Here is a 19,220-nt window from a genome sequence, read left to right on the forward strand (position 1 = left end):
TAAGCCCTTTAAGGGCCACTTTAGAGGGCGCTTTTTAAAGAAAGCGCCCTCTAAAGTGGAAACTTTTAAGGGTTTAGAGGGCGCTTTTACTGGAAAGCGCCCTCTAATGTGGAAACTTTTAAGGGTTTAGAGGGCGCTTTTACTGGAAAGCGCCCTCTAAAGTGGAAATTTAAAGGGTTTAGAGGGCGCTTATTTTGGAAAGCGCCCTCTAAAGTGGGTGATTATTTAAATTTTTTTTAAAAAAAAATGCTATATTTATTTATTTATTTTAGACAACCTGTATATTGAAGCAGTACACCTAAAACTGTATAATTTGAAGCCCTTTTTCACACATTGCATTCAACAAGCCTTATATACAACAATCCACTGATATATAATCGTTTAACTTCTAAAGATTCTAAATATACAACCAATTCATAACTTAAAAAGAAATAAAACTAAGTAGCAAAAACATCTCTGAGATGTATGTTTTTTTTGCTAGTCACAGTCTTCTTAGGGTCCGCTTCCTGAATCGAAGTTCATTTCTAGCAGTCATTCCTCGCATGCCGGTTTGAATACAAACAACTTTGGAATAGGTAGTTTTATAAGCACTTCTCGAAAGATACATGCGGATTTGTTTCTGGATTATCAAAAAATTCATTTTATTAACTAATTCATTATACAAAGTGATTTATAATTTGGGACAATTTCTTACCAGAAATCCATTCCCTTAGTGTGCCGTTGGGCATGAATTCATAAATCAGCATCTGAACCAAGAAAAGAAGTATATGAAATGATACTATAGTCAACTATCAAGCAAATATGGCAAAACTTATGATGATATGCATAAGATAAGTGTAGCTATAGGTTATTTACCTGCTCTCCTTCTTCGCCACAGTAGCCTAATAGAGAGACAAGATTTCGATGATGTAACCTCGATAAAAGCTCAATCTCAGTCAAGAACTCTTTTTGTCCTTGTAATGAATTTTCTCCTGCTCGCTTAACGACAACAAATGTTTCATCAGATAAAATGCCCTTATAGACATTTCCATAACCTCCTTCCCCAACTTTAGTCGAGATATCAAACTTGTTAGTGGCGTGAGTCAACTCTTTCAAAGTGAATGCTTTCACACCATCTATTTTGATACATACATTAGAGGCTGCAAAAAGAAATAGCCATTCGAATAAATTTTACTTCTTCAAAGATTAATCAAATTGACATTATCAGAAGAAAGCGTTAAAATACTTACACGTTCGTTTCCTGGAAATCAAGTGCATGTATTTCGAATTTCTTCTAAAAATTAGGAGCATGGTTATTGCGGTTATTGCTAAAACAGCAGCAACGACTCCTATTATAATAGCAGCAATAATGCCTGTTTTTCTCTTTCTGCTCTCTGTATTAATAATTACTATAACAATAAAATGAAAGTACTATTAGAGAAACTCAAATATAATAAAGAATAATAAAATGCTGAGATTGAGAAACTTACTATTTGCATAAGTTGAATAGAGTTTTATTTTAGAAATTTTAAATACAAGTTGACGAGTATATTCTCACAATCTTTGAAGATAATGATATATTCCGCCTCGGGGAATTGATCCGTTGAGTTTGTTATGGGACAAATCACTGCAATAGCAGAAAAATACTATATAAATATTGCGATGAATATAAGTTAAGGTTTAAAATATATACAAAGTTTATAAATAAAATTGGCTATTTACATACACAGTTGTCATATTGGTTGAAAGATTATTTGACGGTATAGACCCAGTGAACTGATTCCAGCTAAGATCCCTAAACCATGAACCAATCGCAAATGAGTTTGTAGACAAAACAGAAGAAAATGATTTCGTTGTCATTAGGCACAATATAAAGCTGAGCCACGAGATATACTTAAACATACAAATATTTAAGACTTGGTATTGAATTTAAATCGGGAATAGCTCCTTGCAGGCTGCAATTTCTCAGACTCCTGTAAAATCAAGAGGAAACATTAGCTCAAAAAACAAAAGCCATGTTCTTGAATTCATTATTGAAAACTTGACGGTAAGCTTTTCTAAGTCCAAATGAAACCTAAACAATGCCTTTTTTAAATACTTTTAATACACACATTTACATGAATACTCTTTGGCCGTGAATCATGGAGAAACAAATACTCCATATCCTATGTCAAAACTCAAATTTGAGGCTTGAAGGAGTTAGGAGAGAACACGAGACCAAATTTCTAAAGGCGATTTCGAGGCCGTTTAAAAGAATGTTTTGACATAGTGTATGGACAAACAATAGTCACTGAATATTTGTAGCATCATATATTGAGCGCGAAAAAAAGGACACGTAGATAACAGTACTTACAATTTTACAAGCCTGGGTAAATTTTCATAGGTAGAAGGAATTCCATTCCCGCTGAAATTATTGTTATCAAGTTGCCTATAAGTGAAACAAGAAAGAATCAACTTTCCAAGACAAAAAAGATTGATTAGAGCATAACTTGAACATGTTCGCTAATCCTCCTCCACAGATCAAGCAAAAGCATGTCAATAATGCAATATATACAATGAAAAAGTTATTATATGTTACTATTCTAGACAATGTAGAGCATAACATACAGTATTTCCAAACTGTGTAACTTGGAGAATTCTGGTGGAAGATATCCCGATAAGTTATTGTTATCCAAAAGCCTGTAGAGTCATGTTAACAAGCAGACACAGTTAAAACTTGTAAAAAAAAGAAAATCAATTTGGAGATGCAACTCTAAAGTTTCAAATCATAAAGGAAATTTAAATTGGCTTCAATACTCACAAATGCATAAGATTGGAAAGGTTTGAAAGTTTGGATGGAAGTTGACCAGTGAACGAGTTGTTGTTCATATGGCTGCAATTGCAAGACAGAAAAGCAGCAGAATAAGTACATGTAAGAAATCGAGCTTTATGTTCTGTTGATGAACAATTTTGGTTTAGACATCCACTTACAGGTGTCTAACGTTGATCATATTCGCTAACGATTCTGGCACAGAACCTGACAGTTGGTTTTCATCTAGTTGGAGTCTATTCATATTCATAAGGTTGCCAAGCTCATCTGGTAAACTGCCAGATAATTTATTTCTATTCAAGAGCCTGCGTATAAAACATCTCAATTAAGCGCTTATGCTATAAGCTCTAGTCATACAAAAACTTGACGAGGATCAATACTAATAATTCATTTTCTTTGGTAAGTTTCTTACAAGAGTCTCAACGATGTAATGTGTCCGATTTCCTTTGGTATTGTGCCAGTCAGATTGTTCCACATGAAATCCCTTCAGCATAAAACAACGAAGATATTAGCACGGTATAACATATCATCGTTTATTCTTCTAATTCATATAAAAATTGTTTACCAGGAGATAGTAGAAAAATCAAACCTGGTTGAAATGCTGCTGTAACTTCTCATTTGTCAAATTGATACAAAATTGCTCGAAGCTGAACAGGGCCGATGTAAAGTTAGTTACTGTTAGAACAATAACTGTGGTTCAAAAGTAAATAGATACGAAAAATGTAAATAGAGAACACAAAAAATTCGATCACAGAGATTGGCCAAATGTGCATACGTCTATAAACTTCATATAAAATTAGGCAAGAGGGTGGTTAAGATTAAGAACCTGTTTGTCTTGAAACTCTCGAATCCGTATATATCTAGAACTCCAATTAAGTTCTTCGAAGTCAGAAGAGAAACCAAAAATGAATAATAACGAACGTCAGAAGAGAAACCAAGTAATATGAAGATTAGAAAAATACCTATGGTGTCAAAATCGAACAGCTAACAACGAATTAATAGAAGGAGGAAACGTCGTAGATCTAACAGAGGTGGAAGGAGAACGCCTTAGAAGTAGCGAAAATCGTAGCAGTGAGAACCCTAACGTGAAAAAGAACGAAAATAACAGAGAGTGAAATAACAAAACGCGCAGTATGTTATAATTTTAATGTTTACTAAAGGGGACCTTAGAGGGTGCTTGTGGAAAAAAAACGCCCTCTAAAGGGGGCCTAAGAGGGCGCTTATGAAAGCGCTCTCTAACGCTTTCCAAAAGCGCTTTATAAACTGGAAATGCACATGGACTTATAGAGCGCTTTTTTAAAAGCGCCCTCTAAGGGTAACCTTAGAGGGCGCTTTCTAAAAAGCGCCCTGTATTGTTGTCCCTCTATCTCCTCCTTATTTTTTTCGCTTCACCTTAGAGGGCGCTTTATTACAAAAGCGCCCTCTAAAGTGCGCTGTCTATTCCAGTTGTTCGCTCCTTATTTTTTCGCTTCACTTTAGAGTGCGCTTTTGTAATAAAGCGCCCTCTAAGGTGCGCTGTCTATTCCAATTTTTAGCGTAGTGTATATATATATATATATATATATATATATATATATATATATATATATATATATATATATATATATTCAAATAGAAAACACTAACAGCAGAAAGCGAGAACAAACAAAACAGAAAGCAACAAGCAAATCAGCAAAAAAGAGTCCTAGGTGCCTAAGGGTTTGGAGGTGGAGGCATCCTCTGAAGTAGCTGGGTCAGCAGATTCTGAATGTTGACATTGACTGAATCCTGTTGATCCAATCTAGCTCGGACTTCTTTCTGCTTCTTATGAAGATCTTCAAGTGTCTTGAGAACCAGAGGGACAAAGGTGGAAGACTCCCCCTGATTCAGAGCATTCGGTTCTACCCTGTTGGTAGATTCTTCAGCACGATGAGCTTCAGCTTCAGCAGCGGCTTTAGCTTCAGCTTCAGCAGCAGTAGCGTCAGCTAGAGCTCTGGCTTCAGCTTCCTTAAGTATTTGTATTTCCTCTTGGCTTGCTTTTTCTTTTGCTTCCTTTCGGGCTTGCTCCTCAGCTTCTCTGGCTAGGCGCTCCTGTAGTCTTACTTCAGCATCTCGGATGAAGTCTTTTCTGACTTGCTTAGAGAGGCTCTTCAGTTTGAAGGCTTCAGAGGTCATCCAACCAATAACTCTGTTCTAGTGTGTCCTAACAGCTGAAGGATCATCACTGATGCCAGAGTTGATGGTTAGAGACTTGACCTTGTCAACTGAGGCTCCTGCAAACAACACTATTGCTTCCTCTAGGGTTGGTAGGGTGTTTTCTGGGTCAGAGGGTGGAGGTGGAGAAGTGGGAGGGCTTAGGTTGAGAGTGGGAGTTTGTGGTTCAGCGGATGTATTTGGTGGGTGTGTGTCAGAGTTATTTGGTTCAAAGGGTTGAGGGTCAGATGGTGTTGGGTTTGGTTGTTCTGCGGGTGGTGAAGTGACTTCAGGTTCAGGTGTGGTTTGTGTTGGCTGTTGTGAAGCCAGAGTCTGAGTTTGAAGTTGGGCCAGAGTGGGAGATGAGGGGTCATAGTGTTCTGTGTCTGATGAAATGTTGAAGTATGGGGTGATTCTGGAGAAGAAGATGAAGATGGTGAGGTGGTTTCATTCAGCATTTTTGCGTCAGAAAGAGGTAAGGTGGTGGTGGCAAGGTTAAATTTCTGGGATGGTTGATGAGATGTTTTGGTGGTTGAAGGAGGGGTGTCTGATTTAGTGTAGATAGGTGTTGGTTGAGGGATAGAAGAAGCAATGGGATGTGTTTGTGCAGAGGGAGCAAGAGAAACAGACTTACCAGAAGGCCCATGCAGAGGTGCTGGAGGTCTTGATCTGGAGGATTCTCCTAGTCTTGCCTTCTTTGCTTGCTTCTCCTTTTCAGAGGGTCCTCGTGGATGCTTCATGAAGTTTGGAGGCTTATCTGGTAGATCGCTTATGTGGAAGTCTGAGATATCCACTCCTTCTTTCTTCAGATCATCTAGATAATAAAGGATTATTTCTCGGGGGTCTTCCTTTGAGAATAGATAGAGTCCATTGGGGATCTTCCTCTGATCTTTGAGAGCTTCCCAGGAGGTGTCCAGAGTAGGTTTGAATTTGACTTGATCCAGAATCCCCATGCTCTTCAGATTTTTGGCGTCGAGAGGTTTTCCAGTGTCGATCATCACGTCGTCCATGAGTTTGAGCTTTAGCAGGTGGTCCACAAGGCGGCTTTCAATCAGAACGTCAGAGATTAGCCTTCCTAGAGGAATGTAGTTTATGGGCTTCATGTTGTTTCTTGTATCTCGTACAGAGTCTCTGAGATACTTGAAAAGAAGTGCTGGAAGGCAGAGCTTCAGACCCTTGTGGATGCAGTACATAATGCACTTTTGGTTTGTGTTGATGTAGTCTGAAGAGTTTGAAGTTGGGCGATGATGGATGGTACCCAGAATGATCTTTAGCCAGACACAGAGGTTCTGATGTAGCTACTTGTTCTTGGAGAGGTTGCCTTCAGCGTTCTGCTTGAAGATTGTTGGGTTAATCTTATGGGACATGTATTTTGCCCTAGGATTAATGTTGTAGATTCTTCTGCCTCCATCTTTTTCAATGCCCAGAAGAGCAGCAATGGACTTCTCAGTTATCACCATTTTGACTCCCAGAACATAGGAGACAATGAAGTGATCATCAGCATCAGCGAATCTCTAGAATTCCTTCACTAGATTTGTGTAGACAGGACCATACAAGCGTTTGAAGTAATTTCCCTAACCTTGATTTCTGAGTTCATTAGTGAGGTCAATGCCATTTCTACGCATGTTGTCAAAATCCACCAAGGATTCACATAACACTTCCAGTTTCTCAAATGGCGTTGTAAGATTGATGTGAGGCTCACGATCAAGAATGTGAGGCTCTTTGTAGATGGGAGTTGTGACTACACCGGTAACCGCTGGGTTTGGGTTGCTTGAACTTGGAGCTTGTTCGCTTGAATCCATTTGTTGAGAGAAGTTGTAAACAGATTGTTGTTGAGCATCCATGAATGTTGTTGAAAGCTGGGATAAAGATGAAGAATGCTGCAGGAATGCCTTGAGAGAGTTGAGCTTGCAGAGGTTTAAGAGTGCGTGAGAGTGAAAAGTGTGCAATGTGTGAAATGAATGTGTTTAAATACCCAAATTAGGGCGCATGCAAAACGACACACAAAACAGAGTTTAGCACAAAAACCAAGTTAGCACGTTTAGAGGGAAAATGATTACAGCTCATTAATGATGTCTATTGTGTTTACATCAGAATCTCATTTTACGAACTCAGAGGCACATATTATTCAGGGCAATTTTGAATGTTCAGATTCTTTAAGATGAAGAGGAATCTATCTTCAGCTAAGGGTTTAGTAAAGATGTCAGCCCATTGATGATCAGTATCAATGAATTTCAATGTTACTACCCTTTTCTGAACATAGTCTCTGATAAAATGATGTTTTATTTCTATGTGCTTAGCTATGGAGTGTAAAATAGGATTCTTGCTTAAACAAATGGCAGCAGTATTATCACAGAAGATAGGAATGTTACTCTCGAAGATTTGCAGATCCTCTAATTGATTCTTCATCCAGAGCATCTAAGTAGTGCACAGTGATGCTGAGATGTATTCCGCTTCTGCGGTGGACAGAGTTATGGTTGATTGTCTTTTCCTGGCCTAGGATATCAGATTCTTTCCCAAGAGCTGAAAATTTCCAGATGTACTTTTTCGTTCCATTCTGTCTCCTGCGTAATCTGCATCACCAAAACCATATAGTTTATACTCTGATGTTTTCTCATACATCAGGCCCAGGTTAGGAGTTCCTTTCAGATATTTGAGAATTCTCTTAACTGCTGTTAAATGAGATTCTCTAGGGTCTGATTGAAATCTGGCACAGAGACAAACACTAAATAGAATATCAGGAAGAGTAGCAGTCAGATAGAGAAGGGAGCCTATCATACCACGATAGAGCTTCTAACAGACCTTTTGACTGACTTCTTCTTTTTCAAGAATGCAGGTTGGATGCATAGGTGTCTTTGCAGGATTGCATTCAGCCATTTCAAATTTCTTCATAATGTCTTTTATGTATTTACTTTGATGAACGTACGTGACTTCTGAATTTTGATTGATTTGAATTCCTAGAAAGAACTTTAGTTCTTGCATTAAGCTCATTTCAAATTCAGCCTGCATTAACTCAGAGAATTCTTGACATACAGAGGCGTTAGCTGAACAAAAAATGATATCATCAACGTATATTTGGCATATCATGAGATCATTATTAATGTTTTTACAGAAGAGTGTGGAGTCAACTTTTCCTCTAATGAAATCATGTTCCAGAAGAAAATTACTTAATCGTTCATACCAAGCTCTAGGAGCTTGTTTTAATCCATATAAAGATTTCTCAAGTTTAAAAACATGTTCTGGACATTTTGAATTTTCAAAACCTGGAGGTTGGTTGACGTACACTTCTTCTGATATATAACCATTAAGGAATGCGCTCTTGACATCCATTTGATACAATTTGATAGAATGATTTAAGGCGAATGATACAAGTAAGCGAATAGATTCTAACCTGGCGACTAGAGCAAAGGTTTCATTGTAGTCAATACCTTCTTGTTGACTGTAACCTTGAGCCTCCAGTCGAGCTTTGTTTCTAACAACTTCTCCTTTCTTATTCAGCTTGTTTCTCAACACCCATCTGGTTCCGATAATGTGAGTGCCTCTGGGCTTAGGAACAAGATCTCAGACGTCGTTCTTTGTGAATTGATCTAGCTCTTCTTGCATGGCTAGAACCCAGTCGCTATCTTGAAGTGCCTCATCACAGGAAGTAGGCTCGATCAGAGATACTAGTCCCAGAGGAGTTTCTTCAGGAGGCTTGAAGGTAGACCTAGTTCGGATAGGTTCATCCTTATTTCCCAGAATCAACTCTTCAGATATGTTGAGGTGACTTTTAGCTTTCTTTGGGATTACTGGGGATTTAGTTCCTTCCGAAGTTTGAATGGCAGTTGCTTCTAGAGCTTTAATCTTCTCGTCAGAACCTGCAAGGGTGATCTCCAGATCTGCAAGTTTCTCAAATAGCTTTGACTTTTCAGGGTCAAGCTTATCATCAAATCTGACATGAATTGATTCTTCCACAATTTTGGTTTATGTATTGTATACTCTGTAGCCTTTAGAGCGTTCTGAGTATCCTAACATAATACCTTTTTGTGCTTTGGAATCAAACTTGTTCAGATGTTCTTTAGTATTTAAAATAAAACAGGAACATCCAAAAGGATGAAAATAAGAAATGTTTGGTTTTCTTCCTTTACACAGTTCATAGGGAGTCTTCTCCAAAATAGGTCTTATGGAGATTCGATTCTGAATGTAACACGTTGTATTTACAGCTTCGGCACAAAAGTGCTTAGCCACATTTGTTTCATTAATCATGGTTCTGGCCATCTCTTGGAGTGTCCTATTCTTCCTCTCTACAACTCCATTTTGTTATGGAGTTCTAGGGCAGGAGAAATCATGGGATATTCCATTAGAGTCAAATAATTCCTCAAAAGATTTATTTTCAAATTCCCCACCATGATCACTTCTGACTCTGATGATTTTAGAGTCAAATTCGTATTGCACTTTGGAACAGAAGCTAGTGAATACAGAGTGAGACTCACTCTTGTGCTTTAAGAATTTTACCCATGTCCAGCGACTGAAATCATCAACAATGACTAGTCCATACTTCTTTCCATTGACTGATGCTGTTTTCACAGGACCAAATAAATCAATGTGAAGAAGTTCCAGAGGCTTAGAGGTAGAAACAATATTTTTCTTTTTGAAAGATGTTTTTGAAAATTTTCCTTTCTGACATGCTTCACACAGAGCATCTGAAGAAAACTTCAGCTTAGGTAGGCCTCTGACTAACTCGATTTTATTTAGCTGAGATAATTTTCTCATGCTAATGTGGCCCAAGCGTCTATGCCATACCCATTGCTCTTCGTGAACAGACATTTCACATTTTGTTCTTTTAAATCAAAAAGATTTATTTTATAAATATTGTTTTTCCTCTTGCCAGTGAATAGGACAAAACCATTGTTTTGATTTATGGCTTTACATGTTTTTTGGTTAAAGATAACATCATATCCGTTATCACTTAATTGACTTATTGATAACAAATTATGCATTAATCCTTCTACATATAACACATCAGATATAGAGGGAAGAGTACTATTACCAATAGTTTTGGAGCCTCTGATCCTTCCTTTCTAATCTCCTCCGAAGCCTACGAATCCAGCATCTTTAAGTTCCAGGCTTTGGAACATAGACTTTCTTCCCGTCATGTGTCGCGAGCATCCAGAGTCCAGCTACCATGACTGGTGTTTTAACTCTACTGCATAAGATATCTGCAACATAAACAATCTTATCCTTTGGTACCCATAGTCTTTTGGGTCCTTTGTGATTAGTTTTTCCAGAGTTTCTTAACACTTTGGGTTTTCTAGCATTATTAAATTGTTGCTCTTGTGTATGTGTATAGTGATATGAAAATGGAGATTTAGGTTGGTCATTAGTAGAAGTTTTATCTTCACTAGGATCATACCCAATTCCTCTTCTATTGTTCTGACTGACTCCATAAATCATGGATGCCATTATACTCCTCCCTATCCCATTTTTCAGAAACTTTTGAAAATATTTTTCATATTTATAAATTATTGTGTTTGAAGTTTGTGGAGCTTGAGATAACGCTTCTTCAAGTTTTGAGCAATTTTTCTTTGTTGCATCTCTTTCTAATGTCAAAGTTCTGTTTTCATCTTTTAGTTCTAAAATTGTTATCTCAAGTTTGCCACATTCTTCTAATGTTTCTTCAAGAACGCCTTTTATAGCTTTAAATTTTTGTTTGAGTTTTTGATATGAGCTGAGAGTTTCAGACAGACATGATTCTAGGTCAGATCGAGAGAGTTCGGAAAATACCTCTTCTGATTCAGATTCTTCATCTAAAGTACTCTTGGATGTGGTAGCCATGAGTGCCACATTAGCCTGTTCATCAGAGTCTGATTCTGATGAGTCAGATTCGCTGTCATCCCAGGTAGCCATCAGTCCCTTTTTGGTTCTGAGGGAATTTTTCTTGAAGTTCTCTTTTCTGGAACTGTCTTTCTTTAACTTGGGGCATTCGTTTCTGTAGTGACATGTTTCTTTACATTCATAACAAGTAACATCTTTGTTAGATTTACCTTTTGAGGTTGATTCTGATCGGTCCCCTCTGGGTCTTGGTCTCCTGAAGTTATTATTCCTTTTTCTCCAGAGTTGTTTTACTCTTCTGGTCAGAAGGGATAATTCTTCCTCGTCGTCAGAATCTTCCTGCTCAGAGTCATCAGCGTCTTCTGTTTCGGCCTGGAAGGCTTTATTTCTGTCAGACTTGCGCCTTTCAGATCTGGACTTTAATGCTACAGACTTGATCTTCTTCTGAGGCTCATCTTCCTCTAGTTCTATCTCATGACTTCTGAGTGAACTGATAAGCTCTTCAAGGTTGATGTTGTTCAGATCCTTTGATAGCTTTAAGGTTGTGACCATAGGTCTCCACTTCTTTGGCAAGCTTCTGACTATCTTTTTGACATGGTCTGCAGTTGTGTATCCTTTGTCTAGTACTTTGAGACCTGCAATAAGAGTTTGGAATCTAGAAAACATTACCTCTATAGCTTCATCATCCTCCATTTTGAAGGCTTCATATTTCTGGATTAGAGCCAGAGCCTTTGTTTCTTTGACCTGAGAGTTTCCTTCATGAGTCATCCTCAGGGAGTCGAGTATATCTTTAGCTGTTTCCCTATTGGTGATTTCTTCATACTCATTGGAGGATATGGCATTGAGAAGTATCGTTCTGGCTTTGTGATGATTCTTGAATTGGCGCTTTTGATCATCTGTCATTTTACTTCTGGGAACGGCAACTCCAGCATCTGTTACAGGAGGTTTGTATCCAACTGTGACAATGTCCCAGAGATCAGCATCATAGCCCAGAAAGAAACTTTCAATTCTGTCTTTCCAGGAATCGAATTTTTCTCCATCAAAGACTGGAGGCTTAGCGTTGTAACTGTCTCTTTCATTGGTGTTGGCCATAGTTTTTCTCGTTCTGGATCTCTCTACACTGTTAAGTGTTTGATTAGAAAATCAATAACAGAGTCGAAGCTCTGATACCAACTGAAGGTGAGAAAAACAAGAAGGGGCGGGGGGGGGGGGGGTTTGAATTGTTTTAGAAAATTAAAGCTTTTTCAAAAGTAAGAACACACAAAATTTTATACTGGTTCGCTTATAACACAAAGCTACTCCAGTCCACCCGGCCAAGGTGATTTCGCCTTTAAAAAGGACTTAATCCACTAATCTTGAAAGATTAATACAACCAAGCGTCTAAGAGAGTGATCTCTTAGTCCTCCCAAGTATACAGACTACGCAGAGTCACTTGAGGAACAAAAGCAATTTAGCAAAAATAGATTTGTAATCGAGAGTGTTTCTAAGAGTAAGCAAATATTACAGCAGAGTAAACAAGCAAGTGTTTTCACGTATGAGCAGTAGCTCGTGAAAAAATAAGAGAGAATGTAAAGAATTTTCTGTGCGTTGTTGTGTGTCTCTCAATGAGGTAGGTTGTCCTTTATATAGTAGTGAAAAGGACCGTTGGAGTGATGACATAATATTGGCCTTTGATGAGCATTCAATGTCATTACTTCTGTGTTTCTTGCCATAACCAATTTGTCTCCCTGAGATTTGGAGAATCTTCATCAGAGTCTTTGTTATCTCGGAGTTTCTGTGTCAACCGGAGATTGCGTTGAGGTTACGTCAGAGCTTCTAAGAGTACTGGTCTTTTAGATCATCAGAACTGAGTCCAGTGGAAGTTTAGAGCTTCTGGTCTTTCTGCTGTCTTGTTTTGCTCAGAATCAGAACTTCTGGAGCACACTTCTTCTTCAGATGATTCTGATCTTCTAATACTTTGTATTAGATCAGAGTTTGTATCTGATAAAACGATCGGATTCCTTTGTTGCTGTTCAGAGTCCTGCACACTTAGAGAATTTTTGTTAGGGTTCCATTTTTGATTTCATCCTTTGTTATCGTTAAAATCCTGGAATTCTATTGTAGAACTAATTTTGTTCTTACACCAATGCCTAATCCTCGAAACAATTCGATCAACCATCCCCATGTAGTGATGTATAAATAGTTTTTTACTAGTAAGGGGAACACCAAGGTACCTAAATGGAAGACCTCCCTTAGAAATCTAAGTAACTCCAAAATATCCTCTTTGATTATGCTCTCCACACCTCCATTATATAGCCTTGCACTTTGCAGGATTAACAAACAAACCAGTGGCTTTCGCAAAATCATCCATCTTTTCCATAACTAACTCAATTGATTTACAATCCCCACGAGAAAATTAGAGTAAATCATTAGCAAATTTGATGTTAATAATATGTAGCTTTTCGCATTTATCATGAAAGTTGTTGTTTGGGATCTTACTTAGCTTATGCACACTTTGATAAAGATATTCCTTCACAGCGACAAAGAGAAGGGGGGATATAGGATCCCCTTGTTTGAGGCCCCTTTTAGCATTCATAATTCTAGTATGAATCCCACCAATGTTGAAGATATATGAAATAGTTATGACATCAACCATTAACCATTTAGTGGATTTCTTTGGAAACCCTAACTCCGTAAGGATATTCTCCAAAGCAAACCAGTTAACAGTATCACAAGCTTCCTAAGTATCAATTTGAAGCATGTATCTTGGAGTCCCACCTTTCCTGCTATATCCACGAATTAAATCATAAGAAAGGAGAATATGGTCATGTATATTCTGCCTAGGGACAAAAGTAAATTGGCTTTGATTTATAGTGCTAGTCATCACAACATCCATTCTACAAGTTGATATTTTAGAAATAATCTTGTAGATTATAGTGCAACACGATATAGGTCTAATATCCTTAATTGTTCTACCTTCATTGCCTTTGGAAATAAGGATCACCGAGGTGGAATTGATAGCATGATACATCTTATTATTGTGAAAGAAATCCATAACAGTTGCAATAACATCTTACTTAATAGTATTCCTAGACTCCTTGTAGAACTTTGCTCCAAACCCTTCAATGACAGGTGCTTTTATGTCCCCAATATCCATAACTACATGAATAATTTTAGACTCAGTCACAAGAATCTAAAGCCTTCTTCTTTGATTAATAGACAGATGAGGACCCACCCTCATAACAACAATGTTTATTGGCACAAGGTTCTCATTAGTTTTTCCCATACGCTTTCCATAGAAATTTAAGATTTCATTCTCTATGTCCTCATGTTTGGATATCAGAAGCCATATCTTTTTTAGGGTTGATATCATTCCCCAACCTAAGCTAGTTTATTTTAGACCTCTGTTTGAAAAAAAATCTTCAATTTCATTCCACTTAATGACTTATTTAGTTCTCTTCTTCACTTATTTAATAAGATCAATATTGTCCCTATCATGCATAAGCTTTTATTGGGTTTCCAACAAGAGACTTCTAGCTTCCTTCAAAGAACAAGAAGCCCATATGTGAGGCTTACTAAGATCTCTGATAGTATTCTGAACCCTAACCTGCTTCTTCCATAAGACACACATAGGTCTCTCATTAAAAGGGGAGCTTCAACTATTTATTACCCAATCATGGTAACCTTCCATCTAAATCACACTATTCAGGAATTTGAGATGAGGCCTTCTCTTTTTTATGTCCAGCACCTGATCCTTCACATGGAGTGAGGCATGATCATAAACACTAGGAGATAGAATGTTCAGAGTAGCCTAAATTTACTTTTGAAACCAATCCATATTAGCCATACCATGATCAATTCTAGAATATATAACATTCTCACTATGGTTGTTAGACCATGTGTAATAATCACCATTACTATCCATCTCATTTAAATTGGTTCAATCCATCATGGAGATAAGATCCTTATATTCATTTTCATGAACCATGTTCCCCCCTCCCTCTTGTCCATAGTTTTCAAGACATTGTTAAAATCACCTATCAAGAACCACAAGCCCTGTTGAGATAGGTGGATTTGTTCAATGTCTATCCAAAGCTTCCTCTTTTGTTCTAACTAATTTAGTCCATAAACAACAGTGAGCCAAAATAAAATGTTTCCACACAAATCATAGATTCCATAATAGATATACTGCACAAAGAAACTTTCCTAACCTCCACTTTATTGTTATTCCACCAAATCCATTTTTCATAGATTCCTCAGTAGTTATCTATAAACATGCCTTTAAGCTTAAAATTATCTCTAGTCTTTGCAACTTTATCCTTATTTACTCTAGTTTCAATGATCACAACAGTCATAGGGTTAAGATTTAGAAGGTGGGAGAAAACCTCTTTAATATTAACCATTTTATATAGCCCCATAACATTCTAGGGAACAATCATGTCACCCTGTTTTGACATGACATGGGATCATTCAAAATCTCTAGCAGTTCAAAACCATTTGACATTAAAAAGATGCTGCTTCATTGACTACTCCTTTTCCTTTGTCTCTTATGTTGTTTATAACTCTTATCCATTCCTCATTCTTGTAAGACCCCAATTTTGACCCTAAGATCCCTCATGACATCATAACATTGCATTTGCATCTCGCCTCAAGGATCATAGCATCTTGGCTCCTTACCTTTGGGTGGGAACTTTTATGAGTTGGTTTGAGATCACCAAGCATACTTGAATTGTATATTATTTCTTTTCTTATTTTGTTTACTAACCAAAAGCACAAAAATATGTCACTAACTTTGCTTTTGTTTGTAGCTTGAGCAGTCACAAGATTCAAGGCTCCTAGAGGCCCCTATGCTCATAGATAGGGCTAGGTGAAGATGAAAGCAAGCATGAAAATGGTTCCCAAAGTTCTCATTCACCAAATATGCCTCCCAAGCATCTCAAATCATCATTTTGATCAAAAGCAAACAAAGGGCCTTGAGGTTTGTTTCCCAAGGAAACCCTAATTCATCTGTTCATCAACTGTGCCTTGCTCATGAAGCAACCTCAACCCATGATCAAATAAAATCAAGGTAAGTTCTTCCATTCATCATTTCATGCATATTTGAACTTATATGAGTGTCCTCAATCATCAATTCATCAAGATATGAGGTTTGGGCTTGAGAAGTTGATCAGTCAATTCATCTGACTATTTTGAAGTACACTAAGACCTAACGTTTGATGTATTTGTCAAATGAATATGACCCCAAGAGATACAATGTTCTTAAGAACCTTGTGAATAACTTTCTTGTTCATCAAAAATTGATTTGAAGCTTGGAAGGTCATTATCCATTTCAAAACATTATAGGTCATTTTGACTGAAACCCTAATTTTGGGTCAAATTCCCAAGGACATAACTCATTCTTTTTTCATGATTTTGAGGTGGGATCAAATGAATTGGAAATTTTAATATATCTACTTCAATTGTTATGTTGAACAAAATTTCATATTCCTAAAATAAATACATGTGATAATGCAAAACATTGTAGGTCACTTTGGACCAAAGGCATTGAAATGTGAAAAAGTCCAACTTCAAGTGCCCATAACGTCTTCATCAAAAATCCAAATGATGCAAAATTTAAGTCCAAATTAATTTTCTTGAAAATATATACAACTTTTATGTTGAAGATTTTGTCATTTGGAGCTTGCATCAATGAAACAGAAGGGCTTGAAGTTTTGCCATTTTTGAAATTTTCACATGTACATGTTTTGCACCCTACACTTCATGATCAATTTTCACCAATTTCCAAATTGCAAATGAAGTTTTGGTCAACATAACAATTAATCCTCATGTAAAAAGCTTTCCAACCATTACCCATAAGGTTATGTTTCAGTTTTGGAAATGCCATATTCGAAGGGATGAACATATTGGTGCATTTTTGGAAATCAATTGAAATTGCATTGCATGAGCTCAACACACATAATCTGCACGTCCATTCTAATTCTATTTGGCATCAGCTTGCAAATCCAAGTTGAATTGGGCCCTCCATGCGCCTGTACAGGCCCATGCATGGAGGCCCTTTCCATCCATGCACATGCTTTTGATCATGCATTCAGCCATCTCTTGTTATAAATAAGTGCTCCATGCTTCTCATTTACACAACCTAAGGGCGCCTTACATGCTGCACGAATCATTCCTCAACCATACTCAAAGGAACTCACCTTTTCTCTCAAATTTTTCAGATCTAAATTTCAATTTCCTTGATTGATTTTTAAATTTACAGTTCCTAAGCCTTGCTCACCTATATCCTTAGTGATGGACAATGAGTCTTCCATGCTTATTATAGGGTTAACCCTTCACTAGCATGTTGAAGCTATCCTCACATGGTGGATTTGTGGTTTTAGGTTGAGTTTTCTCCCTTGAAGAACAAAAGACCTTAAGGCTTTTGGACCAAATCAATTCACCAACTTGTTTTGAGATTTTTACCCCGAACTACGAGGTTTTGATCCTAATCTTTTTAAGATGGTACGTAGGCAGTGGGTTTATCCATTCAAACACAAAATTGTAAATAATTTGTATATTCTCTTCTCATCTCCCCAATCATGTTTGCACAAACAATTTTTCACAAAAATACCAACCTTACAACAAGTGTGAAAAGGGCTTCCTAGGAGTACCTAGGATGTCTTGGGTGCTTAAAACCTTCCCATTGCATAACCAACCCCCTTACCCCAATCTCTCACATTTTTATTAGTTTTTGATTCGATAAAACTTCTCGGTTTTTTGTTCGCTTTCTAACCTTTCCTTTGGATAAATAGATGTGCGGTGGTGACTCGAATTGTATGTTGACTTTTGGTTTAGTCAATAAACCTAAAGGTAACGAAAACCCCGCTACAGAAAGTGGCGAGTCTGCTGGGGAGATTTGCCTAGTGGGTTTTACCTACTTTTCGTATTTGTTGTATTGTATTGTATATTACTTTGTGACATATTTTTTGTGCAATTTGGGATTACTGTATTGTATGTAATTATTGAATTGCTTGATATATTAATTCCTTGTATGCTTGGTGATCTTTGTGAGATGAGTTCCATACCCGAGTTGGAGCTGCCATCGGTAAATGGCCCTGCTTCCTTGATATCAGTGTATATCAAGTCGACTATTCCAAGCCGCCATCGGTAAATGGCCTCGCGTTTCTTTGATTCATTCCCCGCAGAGTGCAAATTCCAGGTTCTTTTGGTATTCAATCCCTATGTAGCTTGAAGGTCTGACAGTCGTTGCTCTCATCCGTTCAGGTTCTCAATCGATTGAATAGGGGCAGCTGTAGCACCTCAAATTTGCATCCCCCATTCATCCATTCATTTCATTTTTAGGTCATTGACGTTACATTAACATTACGTTAACATTGCATAGTACATTGCATCTCATCAGTCAAGACTGGCATCAAGAGGATTCATCTGTGCAAGAGACCAAGAATTTCCTTGTAAAGAAGACACATGAGTATTCTAGAGAGCTTACATGAACCAAGGTTCATTTTGAAGCAATTTGACCAAGTGCTAGAGGCTCAAAAGTCATCAGTACATGTCCAAGTCATTAGAGGCCCATAAAAGTCAACTGAAAGTCAACTGAGGGCTATGAGGTGGAGAAATGGTTTGAGACACTTCATTCATGTCAAAGAGAGGTTTATTCATCATATCCAACATCAACCTTGAAGAATTTGAAGTCAGATCAAAAGTTTCCAAAAATGGAAAGTGACCTGTAATTTCAAGTTTCCAAAAATGGCAAGTTTTTGGACCAACTTCAACTCAACTTTCCAAAATCAAAGAAGCTTCAAATTAAATTTTTTCCAACATGAAAGTTGAAGATCTTTCTCTCCCATTTCCAAAAAGTCCAAGATCATGAGCATCTGATGAATGGTTAAGGAGTTATGAGCCATTGATTGCCAAGTGTGCATGAAACTTCAAAATGCCATAACTTTTGAACCAAAGCTCCAATTTGAGTGCCTCTTTTTGCATTATGCTCCTTATGACTCATATTTTCCAAATACATCATGACATTGCATGAAATTATCTCATACAATCATTTGTTCATGCATGTCCATTTTGGAAGGAAAATGCCAAATTCAAAATTGGTGCATCATACATGTTCAATTCCAATTCCAACATGTGCATGGATTGATTTTAAGTGAATTTGGGCCCTCATGTGGTACTGTTCACGTATGCTTTCACCATGCAAGGGTGTTTTTACCATTTGTGCATACACCTTATATCTTGCTAATTTCCATTAACCTTGGCCTAATTACAATTTCAGAATAATTAGGAGATGGTATAAAGGATTAATTGTAACTGTCTTGCTCAATACACACATTTTCAGATCTAGAATCCTCTTTCACTCTCAATTTTCACTCTCTTGATTTCTCAAAAAAATTCACACAACACCTTAATTTTCTTGCATAATCATGAGTATGGAGTGTTACTGAGCAAGATTCAACGTGTATTTGGT

General features: G+C 37.3%; 1 protein-coding gene across 1 annotated transcript; it reads right to left on the minus strand.

Annotated features, from left to right (window-relative positions):
- Positions 1-481: 481 nt before the first annotated feature.
- LOC127080879 (probable LRR receptor-like serine/threonine-protein kinase At1g06840) lies at positions 482-4,942 on the minus strand. Its single transcript, XM_051021171.1, has 15 exons — positions 4,550-4,942; positions 3,615-3,667; positions 3,201-3,272; positions 2,950-3,093; positions 2,780-2,851; positions 2,587-2,658; positions 2,333-2,407; positions 1,884-1,952; positions 1,706-1,774; positions 1,538-1,606; positions 1,452-1,468; positions 1,230-1,388; positions 856-1,139; positions 663-746; positions 482-619 (listed from the first exon to the last, which is right to left on the minus strand). Exons 1-15 carry the CDS (start codon positions 4,940-4,942, stop codon positions 482-484), a joined length of 1,770 nt encoding a protein of 589 aa, XP_050877128.1.
- Positions 4,943-19,220: the final 14,278 nt, after the last annotated feature.

This window comes from Lathyrus oleraceus, chromosome 5, assembly GCF_024323335.1.
Source record: "Lathyrus oleraceus cultivar Zhongwan6 chromosome 5, CAAS_Psat_ZW6_1.0, whole genome shotgun sequence".
NCBI lineage: Eukaryota > Viridiplantae > Streptophyta > Magnoliopsida > Fabales > Fabaceae > Lathyrus > Lathyrus oleraceus.